At 37.1% G+C, this 25,983-nt stretch overlaps 2 protein-coding genes across 2 annotated transcripts; both read right to left on the bottom strand.

The window, feature by feature from the left end:
• Window positions 1–17,848: 17,848 nt before the first annotated feature.
• LOC137577100 (trehalase-like) lies at window positions 17,849–20,571 on the bottom strand. Its single transcript, XM_068290480.1, is given in 4 exon segments — window positions 17,849–18,861; window positions 18,918–19,220; window positions 19,222–20,380; window positions 20,432–20,571. Coding segments are annotated over 4 exon segments (2,469 nt in total). The 5' UTR covers window positions 20,494–20,571; the 3' UTR covers window positions 17,849–17,916.
• On the bottom strand, window positions 20,481–23,026 carry LOC137577101 (trehalase-like). Its single transcript, XM_068290481.1, has 4 exons — window positions 22,810–23,026; window positions 21,281–22,745; window positions 20,661–21,211; window positions 20,481–20,603 (listed from the first exon to the last, which is right to left on the bottom strand). Exons 1-4 carry the CDS (start codon window positions 22,866–22,868, stop codon window positions 20,588–20,590), a joined length of 2,091 nt encoding a protein of 696 aa, XP_068146582.1. The 5' UTR covers window positions 22,869–23,026; the 3' UTR covers window positions 20,481–20,587.
• Window positions 23,027–25,983: the final 2,957 nt, after the last annotated feature.

The following is a 25,983-nucleotide window of genomic DNA, read 5'->3' on the forward strand; positions in this document are numbered from 1 at the left end:
GTTAAGTATTAAAAAAGACACCGATATCAAAATAGTAAGCACGGCTATGGCCAAACGGACTTGTGAACTGCTCCATGTGAACTTCATGCCTGAACATAAGAAACTGACCCTAAACCACAGAAATGCGAGTTGTTCCGAAAATACCACCCATGTGCATGCTTATCTGGCGATATAAAAAAATATTTGTATACATAATATATATAAACATAATAGGTACATATGTTGGAAACTGAATTACTTCTTATTATTAACAGCCCTTATCAGCGTCGAAGGGGTTTCAAATACTTCGATTCAATGTGTTAATTATCAAAAAGTTCGCTTGAATATTATTGAAATAGGTAAGTCGTCCCGCCGACTTCGGTATACCATGCATTAAGTAAAAGTAAAAAAATTAAATGTCCGGCTGGGTGCACAAATTGTATAAAAACATAACTTCAAATGAGTCCACAAATCTCCAACGTCTAGGTATTTATATTTACAGATTGCAGGACGGATATCTTTATATCTCGGCTGTAGATGCTGATCAAGAAAATTTGTAGTTTATGGGGTTGGAGGCACCTTCTTCTGCCTGTTACATGCATTTTGTCGACTTTCATATACCAATTTACTTTATGGGTATACAAAAATGGTATAAAAAACAAATAAAAATTATCAAACTGGTCTCAAGGTCAATGCAAACCTTCTTTGCTTTATTGTCGAATTACTTATGAAAAGGAGGAAAAAAACGCAAATTTGAATCATTTCGTATATAATATTTATATATACAAAATTTCTAAACTTTAGAGTTCAAAAATGTATTGTTAATATTTCAAATTTAAGAAATTATGTCCCATTTGGGTACAAAATTCACCAGAAAAAAACAAAGACTAAAGCTAAGTTGTTAAATTTTACATTACATTATCTTAAAACAATGAACAACTCAAAGCTATAAATAGACACGAGCAATCTGTTTAATAACAATATTAAAAAATCGCAAAAACTCAAGATTAAGAGACGAAAAACTGTATGGCCCAAAAACATTGCCATCATTGTTTAAATGTATATAAATCTTACGGAATCGGGGTCACCCTATTTAAATATTGAACATTTTACTACAATTGTACATATACATATATATTTATCAGAACTCCAAGAATTGGGGTCGATTTTAAAATAGTTCAAGTGTATTTAAAATTATAGTAACAAAGAAATTTATTAAAGTTTTTAATTTCAGAAACATTCAACCACTTTTTGTTTTAATAGTTACAAAGTAAATAAATTATTACGATAGCAATTTATATTGAAATCGGGGTTAGCATATTTAAAACTTCTACTCCACTTGCAGTTTCAAAATGTTCTTTTCAATTTATTGACGAAAATAAATTCAAAATAACAACAAAAGTACTTAAAGTGCTTAACAAACTACGCAGCGTTGAAAGTATGTAAAAGTATTTGCCCTTAAATTAGCCAAGTGTAATGGTAGTTGTAGGTGCACTATATCTATATGTTTATATGTATGTATCTATAGAGACTTCATTAAGTTTTGGGGGCTAGTAAATTAAGTGCTAATGTCGAAAGTTTTGACCGACAAAGTGAGCAAAAATGAAGTGTAGTTAATGTGGTTGTTGTTGTTGTTGTTGCTGCTGCTGCTGCTGCGCTTCAACGGAAACAGGCAACCAGCCAACCACAGCAACAACAGCAACAACAGCAACAACATCAACAACAACAGCAACAAACAGCGTGGCTAAATTGATGATGTAGCCCCAGAGGAAAATTGCAGGACTCACTTTCTCTTTAGTCCTCCAACCATCTTATCCTGACCAGTTTCATCTGCTACTTCTGTGAAAATTTTTTAATGCTTTAATCTTGATGCTAATAAATCTTGAAGTAGCCTTGCCTAGCTATGTAGCACTTTGGCGTTACTTTCACAACCCGCCAAAAGGGCTCAGAGAAACAGAACTGAGGGTCACAGAGAGAAAACGGAGAGGTGGCAAAAGGGTTGTCTGGGAATATAATTAGACAGCTGCAAGAGCTAGCTAGCTGCTCTTGCTTTTAACCATCTTAGTTTAAGCCAATTTGAATGCACTTTCTACCACCACCACAAGCAGAACTTGTCTTCTGCTGCCAACAACAATAGTGTGATTTAATGTTGAAAACGGATATGGCCATTGACAGTTAAGTTAAGTTAAATGGTTTCAGGTTCTAATTGATTTATATAAACTGTGCTTCTTGATTAGTAGAAATATTTCAAACAATTGATAAATCGTATTGACAAAAATGATGCGCAAAACCCCTTGACAATCTTACTGTCTCTCTCTCTCTCTCTGCTTTCTTTTCACTCTTTCTGACCCAATTCAGAATATAATTCTCTTTTAGATAAGTTAGACTGACTGTCATCTGAGTTGACATTTGTGCGGTTGCTGACTGCGGTTCCTGCGGCTTTCTCTCAACTCATCCTCAAACTCAAATTCCCTGACACTTGACTGTCTCGACTTGGCTGGAGACAAATTTCTCTGACTCTTTCAAGCAACCACCGTCTGTCTGACTGACTGACTACCTTCCAGCTTGCCTGGGTTTTATTAACTCAAAATTTATGTCTTGCCATTAGGTTTCAGAAATTAATCAAATTTTTTCAAATTTGTATTTAAAAAGTGATGCTGGGTTTTCTACCATGTACTCAATTTCACGGCGCTTCACCTAGGCTAAATGAAAGACATTTGTCTTTGCTAAGAATTTGTCATTTTTATTTCAAGCGAGAAATGTAATTTAGGAATTTTAATGTTGTCATTTTGTGTTTCACATTAAAGGCATAGAAAAAATTCTTTCAGGCATATAAAAACTAAGCATATAGCCCAAACTCATGTACATACATATCTAGAATATATATAGGTATATATATACATATATAGATGTATCAGCTGACCCTCTATTTTAGGAACAGCAAACCAAAGGAAAAAAAAAAAAAAAAAAAAAAGTGCAAAAATATGTTGCACATAAATTCGTATTAAGTTTTGTGTGCCCCTGTCAACTTTTTTTGCCCAACTTCTTCTAAGCACAGTGAGTGAGGGGAGAGAATGAAGGGTAAAAGACGACAGCATAACGACATAATCATAAATTTAAATATGCAACCCAACAACGTTTTTTACATTTCCGACAAAACACACAAGGAACGGAACAAAAAATCATGCAAGAAGTGTGGAGGAAAAACGGCAAAACCTTGGCAGTGACAGTTTCACTTTGCTTTTCGGCAAAAGGAATTTTTCTACAACACACACGCCACACACATATGTTGTGTCCTTTACACGTTACTTTTTTCCCTTCTTCTACTTTTTTAGCTTGATGTTTGTGTGTGTGTGTAGTAAATGAAGTTGTTCACAGTAAAAAGTAACGGGGGAAGTGGTCTAATATCATTACAAGAGGGGTGCTTCATCCAAGTGGGTCCACATATCACAGCAACTTCACCCTAGGCAAACGCTTTACGGGGCAACTGGCACCTACTTATATTCAAACACATCATTCAATTCTGGAAAATGAGCCTAAAAGATTTGCCAGAGTTTTAAGAGTCAAAATTCTAGGACAAAAGTTGATCAAAGATGACGATCACCTGTTCACAATTTCAATTCAAATAAATAAACAAATAAATATTTCTCCGGAGTTAATTGGGGATGATCCAGACGGACGGATGAATATGGCTATTTGAACTGGTCTCGTTGTGCTAATCAAGAATATATGTATTTACTAATATATAGGCGGAAATGCTTCCCTCCATGCATTGTAAGGTTATAAAAATTTTGTTTGGCCGTTTGTTTTTGGACAAATTAGTCTACTGACTCAGTTTACTGAGTGAGTAATTAAATGAGTCACTGAGTCAAAAGAAAATAAGTTTAGTGATCATGTCCATTCACTTTTTGAAGAGAGGTCATTCAATGTTTACCCACAACTCTGACTCAACTGTGAATGAAAATATTATAAAACTATCTTTCTGTAAAAAAATTTATAATAAAATTGAGTCAACAATGAGTTAAAGAAACTTAAAATTATTAGATGGAATTTTTTCTAAATGAGAATAACATTTAGATTAGACCTAAAAAACACACAAACTTTTATACTTTTCCATTGATTACTTTTCCAAACAGCTGTTGACTCAATTACTTAAAAAAAGTCAATGAATAGCAATGGATTATATTATAATTGATAAATATTTTATGAAGAAAATGGTTTGCTTTTTTTTCTTGTTAAGCTCTTATAAAATGTTTTGATCAAATTGAAAACGAAATACACGAAAATCTACTAACAAGTTATCAAATTAGCTACAAAATAGAAACTATTCTCACTTAACCACACACCTGGACACAAATCCCATACGCATCGCCTACCCTCCTCTTCCCACATCCCCTTTGTTGCTGAACAATTCCCATGCCAAAAGCAAAAAGAAACATTTGCAAATAATCCTTAAGTAACCCAAAAACTATAGGACACAGGAGAGAGGAGAGAGAAAGAGCAGATGGAAAAGAAAACTATTGGACCAATAGATTTTTTTGGGGACAAGAAAAATAACCCCAAACAAGGGGAAAAAATGGGGGGGACAAAAAAGAATGGGAGAGGAGAAGCAGACACATTAGTTTATTTTCTGTTGCTTTTGTGTTATTTTGTAGGCTTTAATGGGTATTTTGGTGTTTTTAGTATTTCTGCAAGAAGATAAACATTGACCAGGCCTTTGGATGTGTGTGTGTGTGTGAGTGTGAGTATGTGTGTTTAAAAAAACAAACAAAAAATAGCACAACTGTATACATATCCAGATATTTAAATGGAAGAGATTTCCAAGGGTTGACAAAGGATAAGATAAGTTTTCTGTTTTTGTTATACAAGGTGCTTCTCCACGCCCCACTCTCCCCCTACCACCCATCCAGCAAGGACTAAGGCAAATAAAATGTTTGTAAACAATTTTTATTGCTTTCTGCTCCAGAGACCTCAAACTCTCGAGTTCTCTTGTAGATTTGCCTATAGGAAAAAGTAAAAGTTAGTGATAGAAATCACAATAACATAAATTGCAAAATGTGACAAAAGGGTTGATGGAAAAGCCGCCCATATTCCCGCCCTCCTGTCGAGTGGGGTCATCTTCAAGGAATAAATAACAAACAAAACAAAAGGAAAGGACCAAACAAATCGAAACCAAAGTTGAAGATTTTCTGTCGATGACATCAGCAAATAGCTAAAATTGAAAATTGTTTACCATATATTGTTATCCATATACATAAGTATAGTGTGTCTGGGAATCACTTGAGAACACATTAAACTGATTCATATTAAAAAGTTTTAACTTTAAGCCAACATTTAGACACACACAAACACAGAGGCAACACCTCAACTCTTGGCCAGAGAATCTAAAAGCCAAAAAGGAAATTGCTTGCCTTTTCCATGGATATAACTAAAAACTTGGGGGGAAATTATGAAATTCATACAGGAAGACAATTTTCTTCAACATCCAATTCGGTAGTCGGTAGTCGACAGTGGATAGAGATGCAACCAGCCTTGCAGCATGAAATTTGTTTGTGGTCTTAGCCATAAGTTTGTCCGTCGTTACCGTCGACAGGCAACTTGCGGTGGCTGCTGCCGGCTTTTGACTTTCTGCCTGGCTTAAGCCCTTCGCGAGCAATCCTCCGCCACTTTCTGTCCCTTTCGAGTTTGGCAAGCTTCGAAAATGTTCATTCAGTTCACATGGACATAAAGACATACTTATACATCTGTTGGTATATAGAAAGTTTAGATTTTTAATACCCTAATATAAATAAAAGCCATGCGACAAATAATCATCACCCTAAAACTAATTGAAATCAGTTAGTATGTATAAGGCGAAGAATATCTTGGAGAAACTTGCGTTAAATAAACAAAAGTCTTTAATTCAAATATCTTATCCTGTTTCTAAACTTTATTTTTAGTAACGTGGAATTTAAAAATTCGCAAAGGACAATCATTTCTAATTTTCCAAGGGAAAGAATCTGTTTAAATTCCTCTATATACTTACATTGAAGTAGAGTGTTTAACAAAGAACTTGAACAAGAAATGATTGCGCTCTTCCTATTTTTTTTTTTTTTTTTTTTTTGGAAGTTTTGACGGAAATCCTAGACGTCTGCTTGCCCCTTGTCCTTTCACCGTGTCCTCAGTCTTTCAACCCTTCTCAAAGCACGCAGATTCGTTAGCTTTGTTTAAGTTGCAATTTGCTGGCCAACCGATAGGTAAGCAAGTTTACCAACATTTTCGATTTTTGTTTTTTGTTTTATTTTTTCATTTTGTCAGCTATTTTTGTTCGTATTTTGAAGGGAAATTTTCTTTGGCAACAGGTTTAATTTATTTTTTATGGGAAACATTTGGACTTGGACTTCAAGCAGGAGCAGCAGCAAGTAGGAAATCTCTAAAAATTACATAAGGGATCAGGGGATTATTTTTTTTTTTTTTTTTTTGCGATAGGCTACGACAAAAGCAACAAGATAAAGATGAAGAAGATGTTGAAGGTGAAAGAGATGAGGAAGTTGAGAAGCAAAGCAACAGCAGATAGATTCATTTGTTATTGTTGGTATGCCGCCTGTGTTTATCTTACAGGGGAACAAACCGATTCCCAATGCAATAACTTAAAAAAACAAAAAAGACAGAGAGAGAAAAGAAGAACCAAGCAAGACAGAAGCTCTTCGACTACCTATCTACCTAATTCCCTGCCATCCACTCACTCTTCGAGCTCTCTTTTCTTCTTGTCGGCAACACAACGACCAACACTAACAATGGTTTTGCCTTGGGGGCCAACGGAAGTGGCACCATGACGAGCATAATTTCACAAGGAACACAGAGGCACTGAAGCAACAGGACTAGGCTAACCCAGGCACGCACATGGTCAGCTAGAGGCAGTAGAAAGTGGGAGGGAATGGAGGGTAAAATCATATTTTCTATTCCTATTGACAAGGTAATCAGCGGGCCAAAGTTGTCGAGGACGACGTAATAAAAATACAAATACAATTTATAGTCGAATGGACAATAACAGAAAAAGCTGAAACTGAAACTGAAACTCGGTGGCAACTGTAACAGTTCTGTTGGTGGGGGGTTATTCATTACATGGAACTTTTTTTCATGCCAGCTGTGTACCCCATTCTGGGGGATCGCACAAATGCATGTATACTTTTCTATTCCCTTGTACTTTTTCCTCTGTTCCTCAATATGTCTTGCTCTTGCTACACAAAAGCTGGCAATTTATGGTCGTTACTGCAAAAAGGCGAATACAAAAAAATAAAACCTTTTATAATAGTTTACCAAAGGCACGGGAATGGCATAATTATGTGCTAGAGTGTTCAATCTATTTTGCCATTTTCCTATTTATGGCTATATTTTACACAACCATAAATAAACAACACACACATACACATAAACACATACTTGTATGCTTGTGTAGTGTTTGTTTGCCTAGGAAAATATTGACGCACCTTAAACAAAACATCAGGAACTGAGACAGAACAAATACAAATATCGTGAACTCTGCACAAAATGAAATCAAATTATTATTACTATTATTCGCATGGTTGTGGTTGGTAAACATTACAATGGGGATAATATAAAAGATAAGATGTCTTAGTTTGCCTAAGATTAACTAAAAATCTTTGTAAGTATTTAAAACCCTTTCTTCTCGATTCTTTATTTTCCATGCATTGTATCCGTTTATGCCGCTAACCATGATCCTCTTGATTCTTATAAATATAACTTTTCTCATTTTGAGCCCACAAAAGTATGCTATGTATTTTGGGTGCAGAACCTCAAACTCACCCCCTCCCAAGACACAAAATAAGCATAAATTGAAAATTTACAAAATTTGGAGAAAACATACAAACAAGACCAACAACAACAGCAACGAAATATAAAAAACAATATATATTAAGAAAAAAAAAAGAAACAAAAAACCAAAATATTTACCAAAACACAAAAAAAATCGAAACAAAACAGGCCACATCTGGCTGGAAGCCTACAAGGAAGGCTATTTTGTTAGCCTCAAGCAAATTGAAAATTAAACGAAAAACTTTAAAATAACTAACTAAAAAAAATAAAATGTAAAAAAAGTTACACAAAGTGCTCGCTCCAGCCTCACACTTCGCTTCACTTCACTCCTCTAGCTCTGCTACTTTCCCAACTTACATAGGTTGACCCGAATAATGTAAAGGAACGCAGCATTGACGGTGGTTGCCATCGGTTCTCCAATGCCATTTTGTAGTGCAAGTGTTGCCAACTTAATAAAAATGCTCAAGCATGAAAAGTTGACTTGACCAGCCGGCAGAAGGCAACAGCAAACAGGCTAAAAAACTTGTGCCAAAAAATACATTTCCTTTTTTCTACTTTTATTTTTTTTGTCACCAAGTTTTTTTTTTTTTTTTTTGCCGGGGTTTCTACCACTCACTTATATAAATATATCTAAGGATGTGTAAGTGTATGGGTACATAAGACCAGGTCATATTTTACAGTTATTGCCCCTGCATCTCAACGTTCGTGTCTGTGTGTGTGTGTGTGTGTGTACTGGGGTCTCTGTGGAGTGCCTAAATTGAATATCATCAGGGCTCAAATTAATGTCTTCAGCACAAACTTTGCCACTTGGAGCATATTTTGGGGCAGCACTTCGTTTTTTTTCTTCTTTCACTTTTGGCCACATTTCCTTGCCTTTTCCGATTTTCTTTTTCCTTTTTTTTTTTTTTTTTTTTGTAGCACTGAAAGTTTTTGCCACAAAAAGTTGTTGTTGTTATTGTTGCTTTTCTGAAATTGAAATACTCCTTAGATTTTTCTTCACTCTAGCTACTTCATTGGCATAAATGGGTATAATAGACCATTTAGAATTTTGTGTAATGAATGATCGTAGAAGTGAGATTTTGAGAACTCTATTTCGACAATATCCAAAAGTTAAAGAAGTGTTTCTAGAGAAAAGGATTATCAAGCTAAGATTGTCTAGGATAAGGTTCTACAATATTTTCCTTTTATTATTATTAATATTTACTTCAGAAATTAAAGTCCAAAACAACAGAGTTCAATAAAAAGATTAAGTTTTAACCATCTTGGCATGTACATAAGTGTCTAGGAAATTCTAGCATTCGTTTAACGCCAAAATCACTTCTCTAAGAGCCTTTCAGTACTTAGGGTATCGTGGCAGTCAGTGCCTCATACACAAACTCATTTGTTCTTTTAGCTAATTGCACGCACTTTTCCTTGATCAGTGATTTTTATGCGTACTTTTGTCCCCACCGGGGACTGACTATGTGTGGGTCTAACTGTGGGTCATATGCCACCCTTGTCTTTGCGTGTTAAGATATTAATTCCAGTCAATCTATTAAAAATGTAAAATGCATGAGCAGCAGTGGCAAAAAGAAGAGACAATTGCAGTGCAAAAGGGAAACTAAAATAAAGGTAAGGTAAGTATATGGCGGCACTAGAAATGCACAAGGGAAATGTCTGAACGGGTGGGTGGACGTGGCGGTCGATAGGCGGTTCGGCTTACCGCACGTACCACAATGAACCTGAAAGAACGAAAGTGAGTGAAAAGGGGGTGCTAACAAACGTCGTCGAAATCGTCTGCTTTTGATGTTTCCTTTGCGTTCTTCGTTTCTAGAGTTGTTCATTCGTTCGCTCGTTGCTTGTTGTGTTTCGTTCCGTCTCCATGCGTGCCTAGTGGGCAAGTCAAATCGTCTTCGTCTGCATTATTTACGCGACGCTTGTTGTTTATTGATGTTTGTCCGTCAGTCGGTTTGTCTTTCGCTCTCTCTCTCTCTCTCTTTCTCATTTTCTGAACTGCAGCAAGTTGTGTATTACAGTTACCTCTATACACCTCCGTCTGTCTATCTATCTATCTATCCCACCTGAGGGGTGATGGGCGCTTTGTGGCCTTAGAATCAACCACCTTGCCGTTTGCTGCTGTTGCTGTCACAGCCAAAAACTGCTTACATATTCATGAGGGTTGCGGGCAACAAAGTAGCCAAAAAAGAAAAAAGCTAAAAAGAAATGTCTTTCTATCTTAGTATGTGTGTGTTTGTGTGTCTGCATGTGCGTGTGCATGTGTGTGTGTGTGCATTACCAAAAAATTGCGGTTCAAGTTCGTTGGCTATGTGGCTTTTACCCTTGTTATCTTCAACTATGTAGTGATGCAGCCACTCTAGGGAATTCTATCTAAGATCCCCAGATGAAGGTAACTGATGTTATTACCAGCCAAGGTGTTGGGGTATATACGGTTCATGCTTAAATATGCCAATATAATTGAGTTTAATTGTCTATATGAATGTCTACAGAGGGTGGCCCAAATTTGTTTTGATTTTCCATATAGGAACAAAGAAACATAAGCACAAAGACATGTCTTGTAACAGAAAAGATGCAATTACATACACCCTTAAAAAGAACGAAAAATAATTCAATGCGTTTGCCATAGAAAATAGTTTTTAAAGGATTTTTTCCAAAGCAAGCTCTTTCAAAAGAACAACCGAGTTCTATTATCAGTAGACTTTGCCAAAGAACTCCGTTTTGCCCCAATTGTTACAATTCCCAACTAGTTCTAGCGTTGAAGATATGGTTTGGCCATTGCAATGCATTGTAATAATAAAGTCCTCTAAACTTCAATTTACAATTTACTCAGGTAAGTATCAAGCAGAAATCGATTTCGAGAGTCCTTCTTCCCTTGCGAAGTTGTGAGAAGCAGTTGGCTTACAAATTTTAGTCGTAGTCTTTATTCTATAAACTCCTTCAAACGATTAAAGTGAGTTGTCAATCCTTTTCAAAACCAAATAACTTAGATATTTTAATGTATTCATGCAATGCACTATAAACCAAAACCTAAAGAGATGCAAAATAGAGTTCAAGTCATAAAATTTCTCACTTATATATTGATTGATAGGAAGTGAAAAGACGATATAAAACGTGTTAATAAATTTGGATATAATCAAAAGTTTTGACTATATAAATATATAGTAAATGTATGCAGTTCTACATATATTCCAAAAAAAGGTTTCAAAAAGCTTTTGGTTAAAAATTTTCTCAATACATCTAAATGTTCTCCTTCCCCATGAGAGTTTTTAAACAAAATCTTACCACATGCTGTCATTGTTTCACTGAAACTGATTAGATTAGCGCTGATTGCAGATGTCCTACATAACCTGGGGGCACTTCTTTTAACGCAAAATGTTGACAGATGTAAGGGGAGTCCTTCCGACTGTTGACTGTGTGGGAACGCCTCATTTCATTGCGTTTCCAAAATGTGAAAATGTAATAGGCGGGCGGGCAACTGATTGTTTTTGCCACTGGCAAGTGTAATTTGAAACTTTAAAATATTTATGATTTATTTTTGATAAAACTCCAAATCAAGGCATACACACCCCACACACACACACACACACACCCTGTCTGTCAGTCGAATTCGGACTGTCTGTCAACCCTCCAAAGGAAACTAGGCAGATCCACATCTAATGGACTTTAGGATGAAGTAACTACAATCTGAGAGTGACTTTCGCTTTGGATAATTTTTTTGCATTTTGGCACGTGCAATGGCAAATTGAGTTGTCAGTTTTGTGCGAAAAGTTGCGCTTTATAGGGGTTGTTGATGGACCTGAAGAGAGATGATGCTGGGGAAAAACTTTTCACTCCACATTAAATATTAATAAAAAATGTTGCCTTGGGGAACAGGTAAAAAAAAGAAACGAGAGGGCTAGAAAGTGAAGAGAAAAGGTGAGTGAGTGTGGACGTGCTTAATAGAAATCTAAAGCATTTGATTTGTTAAAGGATTTCAGAGGGGTTGCAATCTGAATCACCCCTAAGAATTCTTGACAATTTATTATCAACCACTTAGGATCAAAATAAGCGATAGTCCATCGAGGCTTATTACATTTTCTCGACAAAAAAAATACGAAAAGAACAAAAAAATGTGTATCCATGGCCAATGCTTCCCTTCTCTCCCAGCCCCTTAGAAAGAAGAACTGATCTAATGTATATGACAAGTGCAACAGTATGTGTATATAACAGAATATCAACCCCTTTTCGGAGTTGTGTAGAAATTTTTATAGACCGTCAGAATGATATATGCTTGCCAATATTATGACAGCAACAACATAACTGGCAACTGACAAACTGGCAACTGTTGAAATATATGCCCCCCTAGGCTTGACTCAATGTCAACCCCGTCTACCACCACCGCCACCCCAATCCCCAACGCCCAAAAACCGAAAGAAAAATAGAAAGCAAATCAGCAATAACAACAACAACAGCGGCAAGAACATGAGTGACAACGACTCTAACTTCAACGATTCCAAAACGACGATGGGCGTAAAGTTACGTGCGCATATGTAAGTGTCTGACTTCCGTTTCCGCTTGATATGACTCGACTCTCGATGCTGCAGGCCCAAAGGAGGGTTGTGTCCTTGTTGTCAAGCACAGAGTGGGAGCGCAGGGCAAGGGCATGGACAAGGGGTTAGAGAGTATATGTAGCTTTGGCTATTACATTTTACTTTCCATATTTGCCAGGAATAACCGTGAAATTGTTTTTCTGTCTGCCTGTCTACGTACATATAGATATATTACGCTGAGGGTCTCTGCAACAACTACAACCCCTTTTTCAAACAATTTTCCAGGCATAAAACTCAGAGCAAGTGTGTGCCAAAAGAAGGAAAAACAAAAAAATAAAGAGAAACCACACTCGCACACGCTTTGGGCGGACAGTTTCAAAACTTTCATCTATGCCGCCGTCTATTGGCGGCATGAAGGGCCCCTTATGCGGTAAATGCTATTTAAATATATAAATTTTAATAAGCCTTAACAGAAGAAACAAAAAGTTGGTCATAACTCAAACATGGGGTAAAACTGATTTTCAAGATATGGAAAAATACCAGACCAAAGTAGCCTTCACATACTATTACAATGACATCATCGATGACAAGAAAAAAATGCTTGAGATGAGATAAGATTCTTCATAAAAGAGCGATATGTTGCAATCTACATGGTACAGTCTTTTCACTTCCACTTTTCGCCCAAATCTTGTGAAATGGAGATATTCGAGAAGAAGAATATAGAATGAAACGAATTCTTTTAATTGGCATTTCAAAATAATACAAATGTTGATTTGATTTGATTAATTTCCTTGCTGCTTAACATTAAAATTAAGCATTTAATCGAGCGATAAAAGTTTTTCAATAATTGTAGCATACATTTTGGGGATCCTTAAGCAAACTGCTGGAAGTTGAAATATTAGGACGGAAATGACATGTTATAGCAAAATAATGTGTCTCAAGCATGGTTAGATCTTTACAGATTGTATTATAGATCTAGATTAATTTGTAATCAAATATGTTCAAATATTTGTCTCCATTTTGGCAGTAACCTGAAATTGTGAGAAACCTGTCAGGAAAGTGCATTTTTCTTTTGAGTACCTACTTATGCCACTGCTTCATTCAAAAGTTATGAATATTGCAAAATGCCAAAAGTGTCTTGTAAAGTTGTCTACCCATCATATCAACCATCAGCTCCTCTCTCCCAACTCGCACCCTCTCTTCTGTCTCTCAAGTGTGTTACAAACAACTCGACGCACTTTTCATTTAAAATTACAGTGACATGCCGGCTGTCTTGCCGCCAACTCCTTCTACTACAGAGTACGTTCGTTCGTTGGCTCGTTGTGTCTCTGTCTCTCTCTCTTACCATTTCACAAATTCATATAAAAATAATTGTTACTCGCGTTCATTTGCATTCATTACCCTGACAACCCTGGCGATATTAAAAATGCAATTTCAGACCGAAGAAAGACGAAAGATGGCGAAGGATGTGCGTTAGCAGAAACAGAACCAGAAAAACCTGTTGGCCATCATACCGCAACGAAACGCATTTGGTAAATTGCATTTTCAACTTCAATTCTTGGCAATTTTCATTTCGTTTCACATCAAAATTAAATGCTCGAAAAGCAGCAGCAATAAACATTAATAAAAATCACACAAAAATTGCCTTTTGCAAGAAAGTAAAAATAAAAATGAACAAAACAAAAAACAATACAAATAAAAACAAACATCTCAAACATTAATTCCATTTCACCGAAGTGTAAAACACTCTTTCATAATTCTCTAGTTCAAAATTTGGTTTTTTTTCACATCTTTAAAATTAATAATAAGTTTATAATTTAAAAATTAACTTTAAGTTAAAAAGTTACGCTAAGCTAAGTTCAATTAGATCTGAAAAAGTCTTCACAAATATAAAGAGCATAAGTTTTTTCAAACATAAAAACATTTGTAGCCAAAATAATAATAGAAATGAGATTTTAAAGGCTTAAACAGATAAGCACAGATTTACCTTTTTAGCTTACGAATAATTTGATCAACTATATGATACTCTTTTTTTGTTGTTTTTTTTTTTTTTTTTGAAAGTGTATAAAATGAATGCTGGAAAAAAAGAAATAAATGGTGAAATTGCTCATAAACAAGTCCATCAAATAAAGTGCAGAAGCTCGACACAAAAAAAAAAATTAAACAAAAAAAAAAAAAAAAAAGAAACCGAACGCATTGGTGACTTTTTGGCGTAAAAACCGCAGTCAGAATATTAACAATAAAGATAGAGAGGGAGTAAAAAAAGACAGCTAAAGGGAAAGGCAGGAAAGAGGGGATAGGGAAATGAGACAGTCAGACACACACGCAGACTATCAAATTTTAATACCCCCTCATACCCATTGAAAAAGTACCTACATATATATATATATATACGTATAAAAACCTTGCTTCTGCCTTTATTTCATAAATTTTTAATGAAATTAAGCGGCAAGCTTTTTCCACTGAGCTGTGTACTGGCTGCTGCTGCTGCTGCTGCCTCTGCCGGCCGACAAAATAAATCATAAAGCATAAAATACATAAGTAAGCCAGAGAGAGCAGACCGAACCAAATACCAAACCAAACCAAACCAAACCAAAACCAGACAGGGAATTTTTCGGGCATTGTTTGCATACCTTTTTAAATGGTTTTCAACTTTTATTTGGGTTCTTTTTTAGTCAGTTGCGTTTCTTTATTTGTCAGGCCGCAAAACCACCAACTAAAAGTGCGGCCTGTTAAATTATGAATTAAGCGGTCTCTTTTCTCTTAGTCTCTCTTCATATTTATGCTTTTGTTTTTAATGAGTCAGACCGAAGGGGAAAAAAAACTACTACCACTACAACTACTGCAGTGCCGTTTCTCACACTTTCGTCCTTTGCATTTTAAAAAAGGTCAACTAGATCTGCTGCCCACAAAACACACAAAAAAAAAAAAAAAGAAACAAGAGAGAAAGAAAGAAAGGAGCAACACTTCCGGCAAACATGGCAACCCTACATCACCACCTCCCTTCGTTGCCCTTTCCAAACTCAATGCTAGTTGAAGTTTGTTCGGCAACTCAAACCATATGCGAAATCAAAAGTTGTTTATGACTCAATTTGTAGTTTTTGAACATGAATTATTGCAGCTGGTGAGCCAAAAAGACAGAGCAAAAAACTCGAGGGTCAGTATAACTTTTTTATAGACCAAAGTTTCTATACCCTTTCCAGTGCTAGTTGATCTAAAAGTGTAACATTGATTAAGGTATGAATAAACTAATGCATAGTGAAGAAAACTTATTCATCAGCAAAGTTTGTTTAAATACATAAACTTTGCAAATTTTAATTAGATTTTCATAACTTTATAGGTTACTAACGAGAGCCTGACTAATATGTAAGTTAGTAACAAGAGTTTGTCTAATCATTTATGCAATTTCTAGGAGTTTATGATGATGAATTCCGTGAATCACTGTACTCTTAGTGAGGGTATTAAAAAATGAAATGAAATGACAGCAATGAAAAAAAGCAAAGACTAAAGAAACAAAGCAAACACGAAATTCTCGTAGTGCACATAAATATGAGGGGGAGAAAAACTAATTTCGCAAAAAGGAAATTAAATATGGCAAAAGTTTGACATATGACAGATTTGTTTGTTGTTCTCGTGTGTTGTTGCTACTATTTCACTATATGTATATATTTTGTTGATTATGGTTGTTGGATATTGTGTCTCGATTCCTATTAATATTTTTTCTTTAATTGAAACATTTTTCAAATCATTTTGGGTTTTTTTGGCAGATTTAAACTGGCGAATTTCAATTTGCATTTTACCACAGACTCAGAGACTCATTTCATTTCAGTCTTTATTCGTTTTTCTATTTTCGCAATCTTTGTCTTTTTTTTTTTTTTTTTTTTGTTTTTTGCTTGCTGCTTTGCAACTTTTTGAGCTCTCACTTAATTTAGTCAATAACATGCAAATGATTTTCCCCTAGACTCGACTACACAACTAATTGGAAACGCAACTCTCTCTAAAAGTTTGCTTTGCCACATTGAGTAGGGACAGAAAGTCTGAGAGAGCGAGACAAGGGCAAGAAATGAAAGCAGCGTCAGCATTGCGTCAAAAACTTCTATTATAATCAAGAGGGGATATCCGTCTGACGAATGAGCTGTAGAACAAAGACAGCACAATGCAAGCCACTAAGGAGATAGTCGAAGGAGAAGGACAGGACAGCACCGTGAAGACTGATGAGCTACAGCGTTTCTGCATTTCGTCAAAGGAGCTCAAAAACAATGGTGGTGGCCATTGTGCGTGTGGCTGTCGTTTACGTAGCAGGAGCAGCAGCAGCAACAAAACGCATACACTGTGAAAAAATGTCTTCAAATAACCAAGATACAAGCCAGAAACAGAATAAAACGTATACACATTACACTCTAACTAACTTCTTATGTCAACTGTGACTTCTCTCAGTGTATCTGAAGAACTTGAAATGTGTTTACTGCAACGTACACACACATTGTTCATCATCATCAAGTGCTCGCGTCCGTGATATGATTCCAGTTGTGGTTACGGTTCATTCTAGTCTTTTGCCATTTATTCCTATCTCTCACTCTCTGTTTGTACGGGTCCTTTCCCTTCCCATCTCTTACTCTGGTTTTTGGCTCCTGACAGTTGTTGAGCTGACAAATGGCTAAATGGTAAAGTGTATAATTGGCTAAGAACTTTATAAATTCTAGGGGCTTTCAAAGATTTTCGCAGTAAATTTTTGAGCGTAAATAAATACTTTATGGCTGACTGCTTATCGCTTAATCATATCAAAACGTATCAATGTTTGGCCGCATAAAACATTTAGCTATATGAAATTGTTACTTTTACCACTCACAATCAGATACACAATACACCCACACACGACCTCCCCACACACACATACACACACACACATTCGTTCGTTCGTTTGAATGAGGCAGAGACACATCAAAGCCAATCAAAATGGCATTTCAATAATATCAGAGAGCTACAATCGCATCAGAACACATCATTTCAGCAGGGTGGGTGATTGCGAATGGGAAGTGAAAGAGCTTATATGAACGTTTATAAATGTATATATGTATGTACATATATATCTGGGCATAAACGATTTGTTCGCAAAATATGTATTATTAGAGCATGAGAGCATTCATCAGTGATGACAAACATTAATCTAGCGAGAAAATATTTAGCTCGACATGACACATTTGACACATTCGTCGGGGTCACCAAAGATTTATTTACATAATGTAATTAGATATTATAGTGAGCAAAAAGTTTAGTTGATTTTGACTTATTTCCTTTAATTTAGATTTTGGTAAATATACAAATGTGACTTTTAAAAGCTAGTCTCTAAAAAAAAAGCTAATGTGGCATCACGATTTCACTTTCACTGACGCAATGCCGAGTCGAAAAGAGGCCATGGGTAGAACATTCGCTTTTTAACACAATGTGTCTTTGTATCTATAAAGATATTGACGAAGGAAGCAGAACGATAAATGTGAATATCAAGGAAGAAATTAAGCATATTTGAGTGTTTTTTTGGCTGCCGTCATTTTTACTTTATTTAAATGTGAATTTGAATATGCTTAGATCTGTCGTCTCATGGGCATTCCTTTTCTTGGTGCTTAGACTGGCTTGCTAACGGTTCCTCCTCCGAGCACAGACCAAATCCCATACTTTTTGGATCAGCCAGAGGGAATTGTTTGCTAACAAATTTTTGCTCGGGTTGGGTGCTATCTGTTGCAGAGCCATTACACGGCACGCATGGTCCGGTGACTCGATTCGAGCACTTGGACGCCATTTGCTGGATCCTTTCTTGATCTTGGTGTGAACTAACGCAGGTGGATTTGTCTTGTCGCAATGAGTGCTGCTGCGGTCGTTGTGGCTGCTCATCGTGATATGGAGAAGTGGACTTATCCTGTTGCAGATGTCCAGAAGCAGCTGCTTCACTTTGACAGGGACAAATCGACTGTTGTTGCTGCATTGGTGATTCGTCTTCTGGATCACAACCCGATTGCTGCTGATCAATATTCTCAGGGCGCACTATTCTGCCACAGAATTGACAAATTTGAGGGGATTCGTTTGACATTGCTACTGGGCATGGAATGTTACTAATAGCATTATCGTTATTTATACGTTGTTGTTCTTCAATGCCACTAGGCGGGAAACGAACAACACTGAGTTTTTGTGATTTCTCAGTCTGACATTGCAGTCCGTCATCAGATTTTGGAGTATAAAAAGCCGAACTATTCCCTTCTGTTGATGCTGGAGTGTGATAGTTCGAATGCGCAGCTTTTTCCTTATCTTCACATTCACAAGAATCTTTAGCCAGTAGCTGCATGTGATCTTCGCTGGTAATAATTAGATCTCTTTTCTTTGCTGGTACACTGGTTTTTGGTTTAGAACCATCGCTGCTGTCTGCTAAACACAAATCATTGCCATATTTCGAGAGGAAATATATGGCAACTCCATTAGTCCAACCGAAGCCAGTTTGAGTCTCAGCCTTAGGGCATGCCGCCCTTACTCCGAAGTTTTCGCAATTATACTAAAATGAAAAGAATTCCCAATATATGCGATCTTTTGAAACTGCCACGGACTTACCATGTCAAACATATAACCATCTTTTCTATAAGCTTCATAGTTTGACTTGATCCAACGATGGCCCCAACGCTTAGACAAGGCCTTAGCTTCGGGAGTGCACAAATTTTCAAGTCCCTCAATCAAGACAAACATCATGCAAGGCGAAACATTAGGATAATCAAAGGCAAGACCCGTATTGACCAAAGTATTTGGCACTCCACCAAGATAACTATCCAACTGATTGTTTTCAATGTAAGACATTACAGAGTTGGCTATCTTCTCTCTGTCTACTATGGGAAAGGCTCTGGTCCAAAGGGGAAAAAAAGTTAGAGACGCTAAAGTATGGTCTCGGCTTTTGGTTCGCCAGATCATAGTCCAACCAAATGCCACATTCCTCATTCCATAAAACATCTCGAATGGCCTTGGCTAAATCACAAGCTATATCCTGATACTCTTCAGCCTTTGCGGTATTTCCTGCTTTGCTATAAAATGCAGATAACATTTTTCCACCGCGAAACAGAATGGCATTCAAATCGACCGGAACTATGCAACGAGTTTTAGTATCTGTTAAAGTGCCCTGATTAGTTCCTTCTTCATTAATGAACCATCTGGAACTGAAATCCATTCCCGATTCACATGCTGACTTTATTTCAGATAAATATTCCTCCTTTAACGTCTCATTGCAAAAGCTGCTACAACTAGCAAGATCTTCGCGAAACGATTCTGGACGAGGACCCACTGAGAAATCCTGATAACGATACATGGTAAATCCCTGAACTTCTACCTTATGATTCTTCCGGAAGTTATTGAATTCAATTTCAAGCAGAGGCAAAGATTTTATGGCATATTGCTCATCTTTTGTAACATCGACATAGGCCTTCATCATGTGCATCAACAGAGGTGGATGAGAACGTCCATAATAATAGATCCTTCCTCCACTGGGTATGAAGCCATATTTATTAATTAGATAAAGAAAATTATCAATCATTCCCTTGGCCGTCTGATGCATTCCACTAGCAAGGAGTCCAATTAATATCCAATATGAATCCCAGTAGTAATACTCTGTGTATCTTCCTCCAGGAACTATAAACGCATTGGGCACATAGATCGAGGAATACATATCAGGATTACATTGGACATCATCTTTGAATCGATAACATAACTCTTTCCATAGTTCATTTAATTTATAACCAAATTGTTTTATATCAATGTCGCAAATTTTATCAGTATATAGTGGTTCCGATTTCCAATCGCTTGGCGTGCATTTCTCTAGCTCAGATCCTTTGGGTTCAAAATGTTTCTCCACAAACATTTGCAGAAAATATAATGAGCCATCGTTACGACGGCAATTGCTGAACAGTTCAAAATCTCCAAGAATACGTTCAGGTGGATAACGCATTGGCATGTCCACAAATGTTTTGCAATCGGGGAACATATTCGATCTTTGTACTGTCTCTAATAAAAGGCCTTGGGTATAGACATTCCTAGAAAATTATATAAATGATGATTGAACAACTTGAAAAACTCTTGCAAACCTGTTTTCGCCCCCCACTGATGATGACTGGGGACCATTCTCACAGCTTCTGGCGGCAGCCATTTTAATATTGTTCCCCAAACAAAAAATTTTGAGTGTTTTTGTCTAAACGTTTACATGAACTGATTAAAGCTGACAGGTCCCAAAATAAGGCCAGTTAGCCAAAGGCTACACTGATCGAAGGGAACAATTATCCAATAGCATGTCAATTTATTGATATTTCTTATTACTTCGAAAGTCCGCAAACATTGCATTTTCCTTGACAGCTGGCATCATTGGCGTCACATGAATTTGGATCCATATTTTCTTGATTACTCTCCGGATCCAAATTCTCAATTGCTTCTTTACTACTCTGCGGATGGGGATTACAATTTACATTGCTTTCCGTAGTATTCGCAGTGTTTTCCGTGGGTTCTTCATTATTCACAGGAGAGTGTTCATAACCGCATATGGCACATTTGCCACCACAAGTAGCCGTGGCCCCTACATGATTACTTTGAGCCATATCATCATTTTCGACATCCTTAAAACCAAGATTATCGTCATCCGACTCATTTGTAGTACTTGGATCATTATCCATATTATCAGCACTAGTTATAATGCAATCAGCCATAGACTTTTGATCCTCTGACTTTTCGAAGCCATCAGCTTGATCAGGTGCACATATATCCATGCCATATTTGGCTAGGTAATATATCGCCACACCATTGGACCAACCAAAACCATTTTGAGTCTCATACTCACCGCCAACACCAGGTGCTCCAGAATTTTCACAATTGTACTACAAGTAGAACTGACAACTTAAAAATTCGCCTTTTTTAATAAATTTCTTGCCTAAACCTAGACCTACCTTCTCATACATTAATCCTGATTTACGATAGCCCTCATAATTGATCTTTATCCAACGATGAGCCCAACGTCTTGACATGTCCTTTGCTTCGGTTGTGCCCAAATTTTCCAATCCTTCAATCAAAACATACATCATACAAGGCCAGACATTAGGATAATCCCATTGCTGATTTGTGTTGACCAAAGTAATGGGTACTCCACCGGGATAATTATCCAACATATTGGATTCGATATAATCCATTACAGATTTCGATATTTTTTTCCTATCCGTAATGGGAAAAGCTCTCATCCATAGGGGGTAAAAGTTGGTTATACTATAATATGGTCTCGGTATATTATGCGTTATATCGTAATCAAACCACATTCCAGCCTCTTCGTTCCACAAAACATCTCTGATGGCTCTGACCAAGCGACAGGCTATTTGCTGATAATGCTTTTCCTTATCGGTGTTTCCCGCTTTCTTGTGAAAGTACGACAAAGTCTTACAATTCCGGAAAAGAATGGCATTCAAATCGACTGGAACTATGGAACTAGTTTTCATATTCCCAAGAGAGCCCACCCCAGAATCGGATGAATTTACAAACCAACGTGAGCTGAAATTCATTCCCGATTCACAGGCAGCCTTCAATTCAGTAAAGTGATGTTCCTTATCAGTATCACTCGCGAAATCCTGAGCACTTGCTAGATCTTCACGATATGCTTCTGGGCGTGGGCCCGCCGAAGTATCCCGATATTGATACATAGTATAACCACCCTCAACTTCCACCTTATGATATTCGAGAAATGTATCGATTTCCGATTCAAGCAAAGGCAAAGATTGTATGGCATATTTCTCATCATCTGTTTTATCTACATAGGCCTTAATCATTTGTACTAACAATGGCGGTTGACATCGTCCATAATAATAGATCCTTCCACCGTTTGGTATAAAACCATACTGCCGAACTATTGACAAAAAATTATCAATCATTCCTCTAGCTGTCTGATACATCCCACTAGCTAAAAGTCCAATTATTATCCAATATGAATCCCAGTAATAGTATTCTCTGAATCTCCCTCCGGGTATTATAAAAGGATTGGGCACATATATCAAAGAATACATATCGGGATTTTGTTGTACATCATTGGATATTTGACGTCCCAATTGCTTCCATTGATCATTCAATTTATAGGCAAATTTCTTTAGTTCATTATCACAAATTTTGGTCACATATGGAGGTTCAGCTTGCCAATCGCTAGGCGTCCAACTCATTAGTTCGGAACCACTTCCATCGAAATGGTGTTCCACAAAATCTTTTAAATCTGGCGCATAGCCATTGACTCGCTTACAATTACACAAACGACGAAAATTTGCCAAAATTGTGTCGGCAGGATGACGCATTTTCATATCTACAAATGTCTTACAATCGGGATATACTTCCGATCTCTGCACTTTGTCCAACAAGATGCCTCTGGTGTAGATCTCCCTAAGAAAAATTGTAGAGTTAAGCATAAGAGGGGACTGTAATCCCCGTGGCACTTAAAACTCACATGTTCCCGTAGCCCAAAGGTCGAGGTGCGCACCCGCAAGGACATTGTTGGGCAGCCATTTTGGTTTTCTTTTTGTTTTAGCACACACCAAAATTTGGAATTTTTAAAATTTTCAAATCATACTAAATCTCAAAAGGCTACTTCAAATGTTAAAACAATTGAGTTTTTGTTTCAAAAGATTTTGCAGTGGCACAATCGTGAAATTTTCTATAAACTGAAAGGTGTTACCTAAAAGGACTTCAAATTTTTTAGTCAAAATAACAATTTAACGAATCATGAGCTGCCTTTAACTAGAGACATATTTTACAAATGGCAATTTATGCTAACCAATATTTGTATATTTATTGACACGGAAATAACTAGACCAAATGCTTGGTCAAAAAACTTTTGGCATCACTGTCTCTCTCTCTCTCTCTCTTTGCGTCAGTAATTTATTTATCTACCATAAATGTTGGTCAAATATTGTGGCTTTCACTTTCTTTCCGATATAATATGCACTTTAACTTTAGGACTTGAGCATATTTTTCATAGGGAAATGTTTCTTCATATGTTATGCAGTCTGTAAATGGGAAGGGTAGAGAGACCATCTGGGGTCGTGGGCGGGGTTCAGAACTTTTAGGCGGATATATGTGATGTATATCGTTTTCAACTTTTTGCGGCTATCGAAGAAAAATGGCCAAACAAATGATTGACATACACGCCTGCCAGCTGCTGGACCGCCTGCCAGCCTGCCTGCCGGAACTTGCAAAAAACTTTTGGCAAAAGTGAAAAACTTGCTGTCAGCATTAGATAAGCGACTTCAACTTAATAGACTTGTAGAATCAGCCGCATTTTGACCTCATACTACCATTCAATTCACCCCTCGAATGGGGATGCAAACTGAATGTGGAAATGGTATTTTATTTATTTGTTTCTACGTTGGCTTCTGTATAAAAAATGGTGAAATAAATAAAAATGTAACACACGCCCCCCACAAAAGGGAGGTTGTCAACACACAGACACACTGGTCGGAGGGGGTAACTCATTTTGATGCTGATATTTATCGAATGTCAAGAGAAACTTTCTTTGTTTAACTAGTCTTGGGTTAATTGGTAGAGCGCTTTGTGCGCCCCCCAAAGTTTAGCTCATCAACAAATGACGCATTGATTGGAGGAGGGCAAGGAAAGTGAGCGAGAGAAAGTGAGGATGTGGGTTTGACTGATTGACAGCAACTTCCTTCTGCTTACTTACAGAGTCGATTTCAATTAATCATTTGTCAAGTATTTTGATATGAGAATTTACTATGCGATCGTTGTCGTGAATGTATGTATGTATAGCCTACTTCTTTGGCTCTGAAGTGGCATCAAAAGGGGATATACCAAGTGCCAAATCAACACTTCAAACGAATGTAATGCATTACAAAAACGGGGCGTGGCAGCAGCAGCAAAGAACTTCACACATTGCAGTCATCAGTTCCTGATGTTGACATTGTTGCCTGTCATCACTCAGCTCACAGTCAGTCAGTCAACCAGCCAGTCAGTTGGTAGTCATTCAGTCAGGACTAAAGTTGGAGTCGCGCGTTTATGTGCTGTTATTTACAATAGCGCATTTTTACACATCTCTTTTTACAATTTCTCGTCTTTTTTTCTCTTTTTTTTTCGTTTTGCTCAAAGTCAACAACATGATTTTCACAGTCGTCGACAACGACAACGACAACGACGACGATGGCAACGTGTGCATAAAACAAGCCAACAACAACAACAACGTGTACAACAAACGCCCACAGGCCAAAAGCAAAGGAGCACCCCGCACCAACAACAGAGAGGGGAATAGCTAGAGAAAAGGGGGATCCGTAACAACAACATTTACATTTTAAGTAGTTTTTAAATCGCTGCAGACAAACGTCAGCGTGTTGACAATTTATCATGTAGTCAGAGGACTCTCACTACGATCCACTTCACTTCACGTTCGCTCCTTCCCTTCCCATTGTGGCAAACGCGTGCGCTAAGGTTTTGCTTTCTGCAATTTTTGATTGATTGCTCAAGCTTGCGTATGAAGTATTTAAGATTCTCTTGGCTTTATGGCTTTATGTGAAGTAGTCTTTATCACTGGATGGTTTTTTCTTTTTTATTCTCTCGTTTTTTGTATTTTAATTAATTTAAAACAGAATCTGCTTGGCATGCCAATGCAACTTATTGATTTATGCCAGGCCAACTGGCCTGTACACAACATGCAAATGAAATGTGCTGGCATTCAGAAAGCCAGAGAGATAGAGAGAGAGAGAGAGAGAGGAACGAGAGAGGTTGAAGAGCAGCAACTGTAACAGAAGCAACTGAAACAGAAGCAGAATCAGAGGCCTGTCCTGGTTACTCGCCAGTGGCTGTAGACACTTAAGTGACGAATACTCAATTAGCTAGAGGAATGCACTGACAGCAATTTAAACAACTTTCCAATCTTACGAAAAAATAAACTAGTAAACTATAAAGTTATTGTACCTTAAGGGTTGGAGACATTCAGGGTATTTTCAGCTAAGAGGTAAACTGGTTTGGGTCGGAAACAGATCTATCACTAGTTGTTGATCCTTAAACCTCTTTTCTATCTAATTAATTTTGTCTTTACTATTTCTTTTGAGTTTTTCAATGAAAATGTTTCTCAACTGTCGTCACTTATTGATTGTATTCTAATATTTTCAAGCCCCCCCTAAAACCAAATGCCTTGATAAATTGTCAGCTATTATGGTAACCGGAAGTACCGAAATGTCTTTCGTTACATTTCATTGATTTCTATTTTATATTGTTTCTTTAAGTGTAGAGATGCCCATGTCATCAGAGTGTGGTGACACTGGCACACACAGATACAGTGTTCTGTATTCTGTATTCGGCTCGTTAAGTTGATCAATGCCTTCGGGCCGCGGCCAAGTGTCACACTAAGTGTCAACATGGCGTCCGTGTTGGCGTTTGGCATCCTCCATACCATGGATGCTGCTGCTGTTGCTGCTGCAACTGCAACTGGGCATTAATTATTTACTGCATTTCATTGGCATTCGAACAAATGCAGAGACACACACACACACACACACACACACACACGATGGTTCAAGTGGATGCGACGCCTTCTTATCGCACAACTTGCAGTTGCAGTTGACAAAGTTAACTTTAAACTTGCCAACACCCAAAAAAACAAGAAAGAAAAAAA

This window comes from Drosophila tropicalis, unplaced genomic scaffold (assembly GCF_018151085.1).
Source record: "Drosophila tropicalis isolate 14030-0801.00 unplaced genomic scaffold, ASM1815108v1 contig_593, whole genome shotgun sequence".
In the NCBI taxonomy this organism is placed as follows: Eukaryota; Metazoa; Arthropoda; class Insecta; order Diptera; family Drosophilidae; genus Drosophila; species Drosophila tropicalis.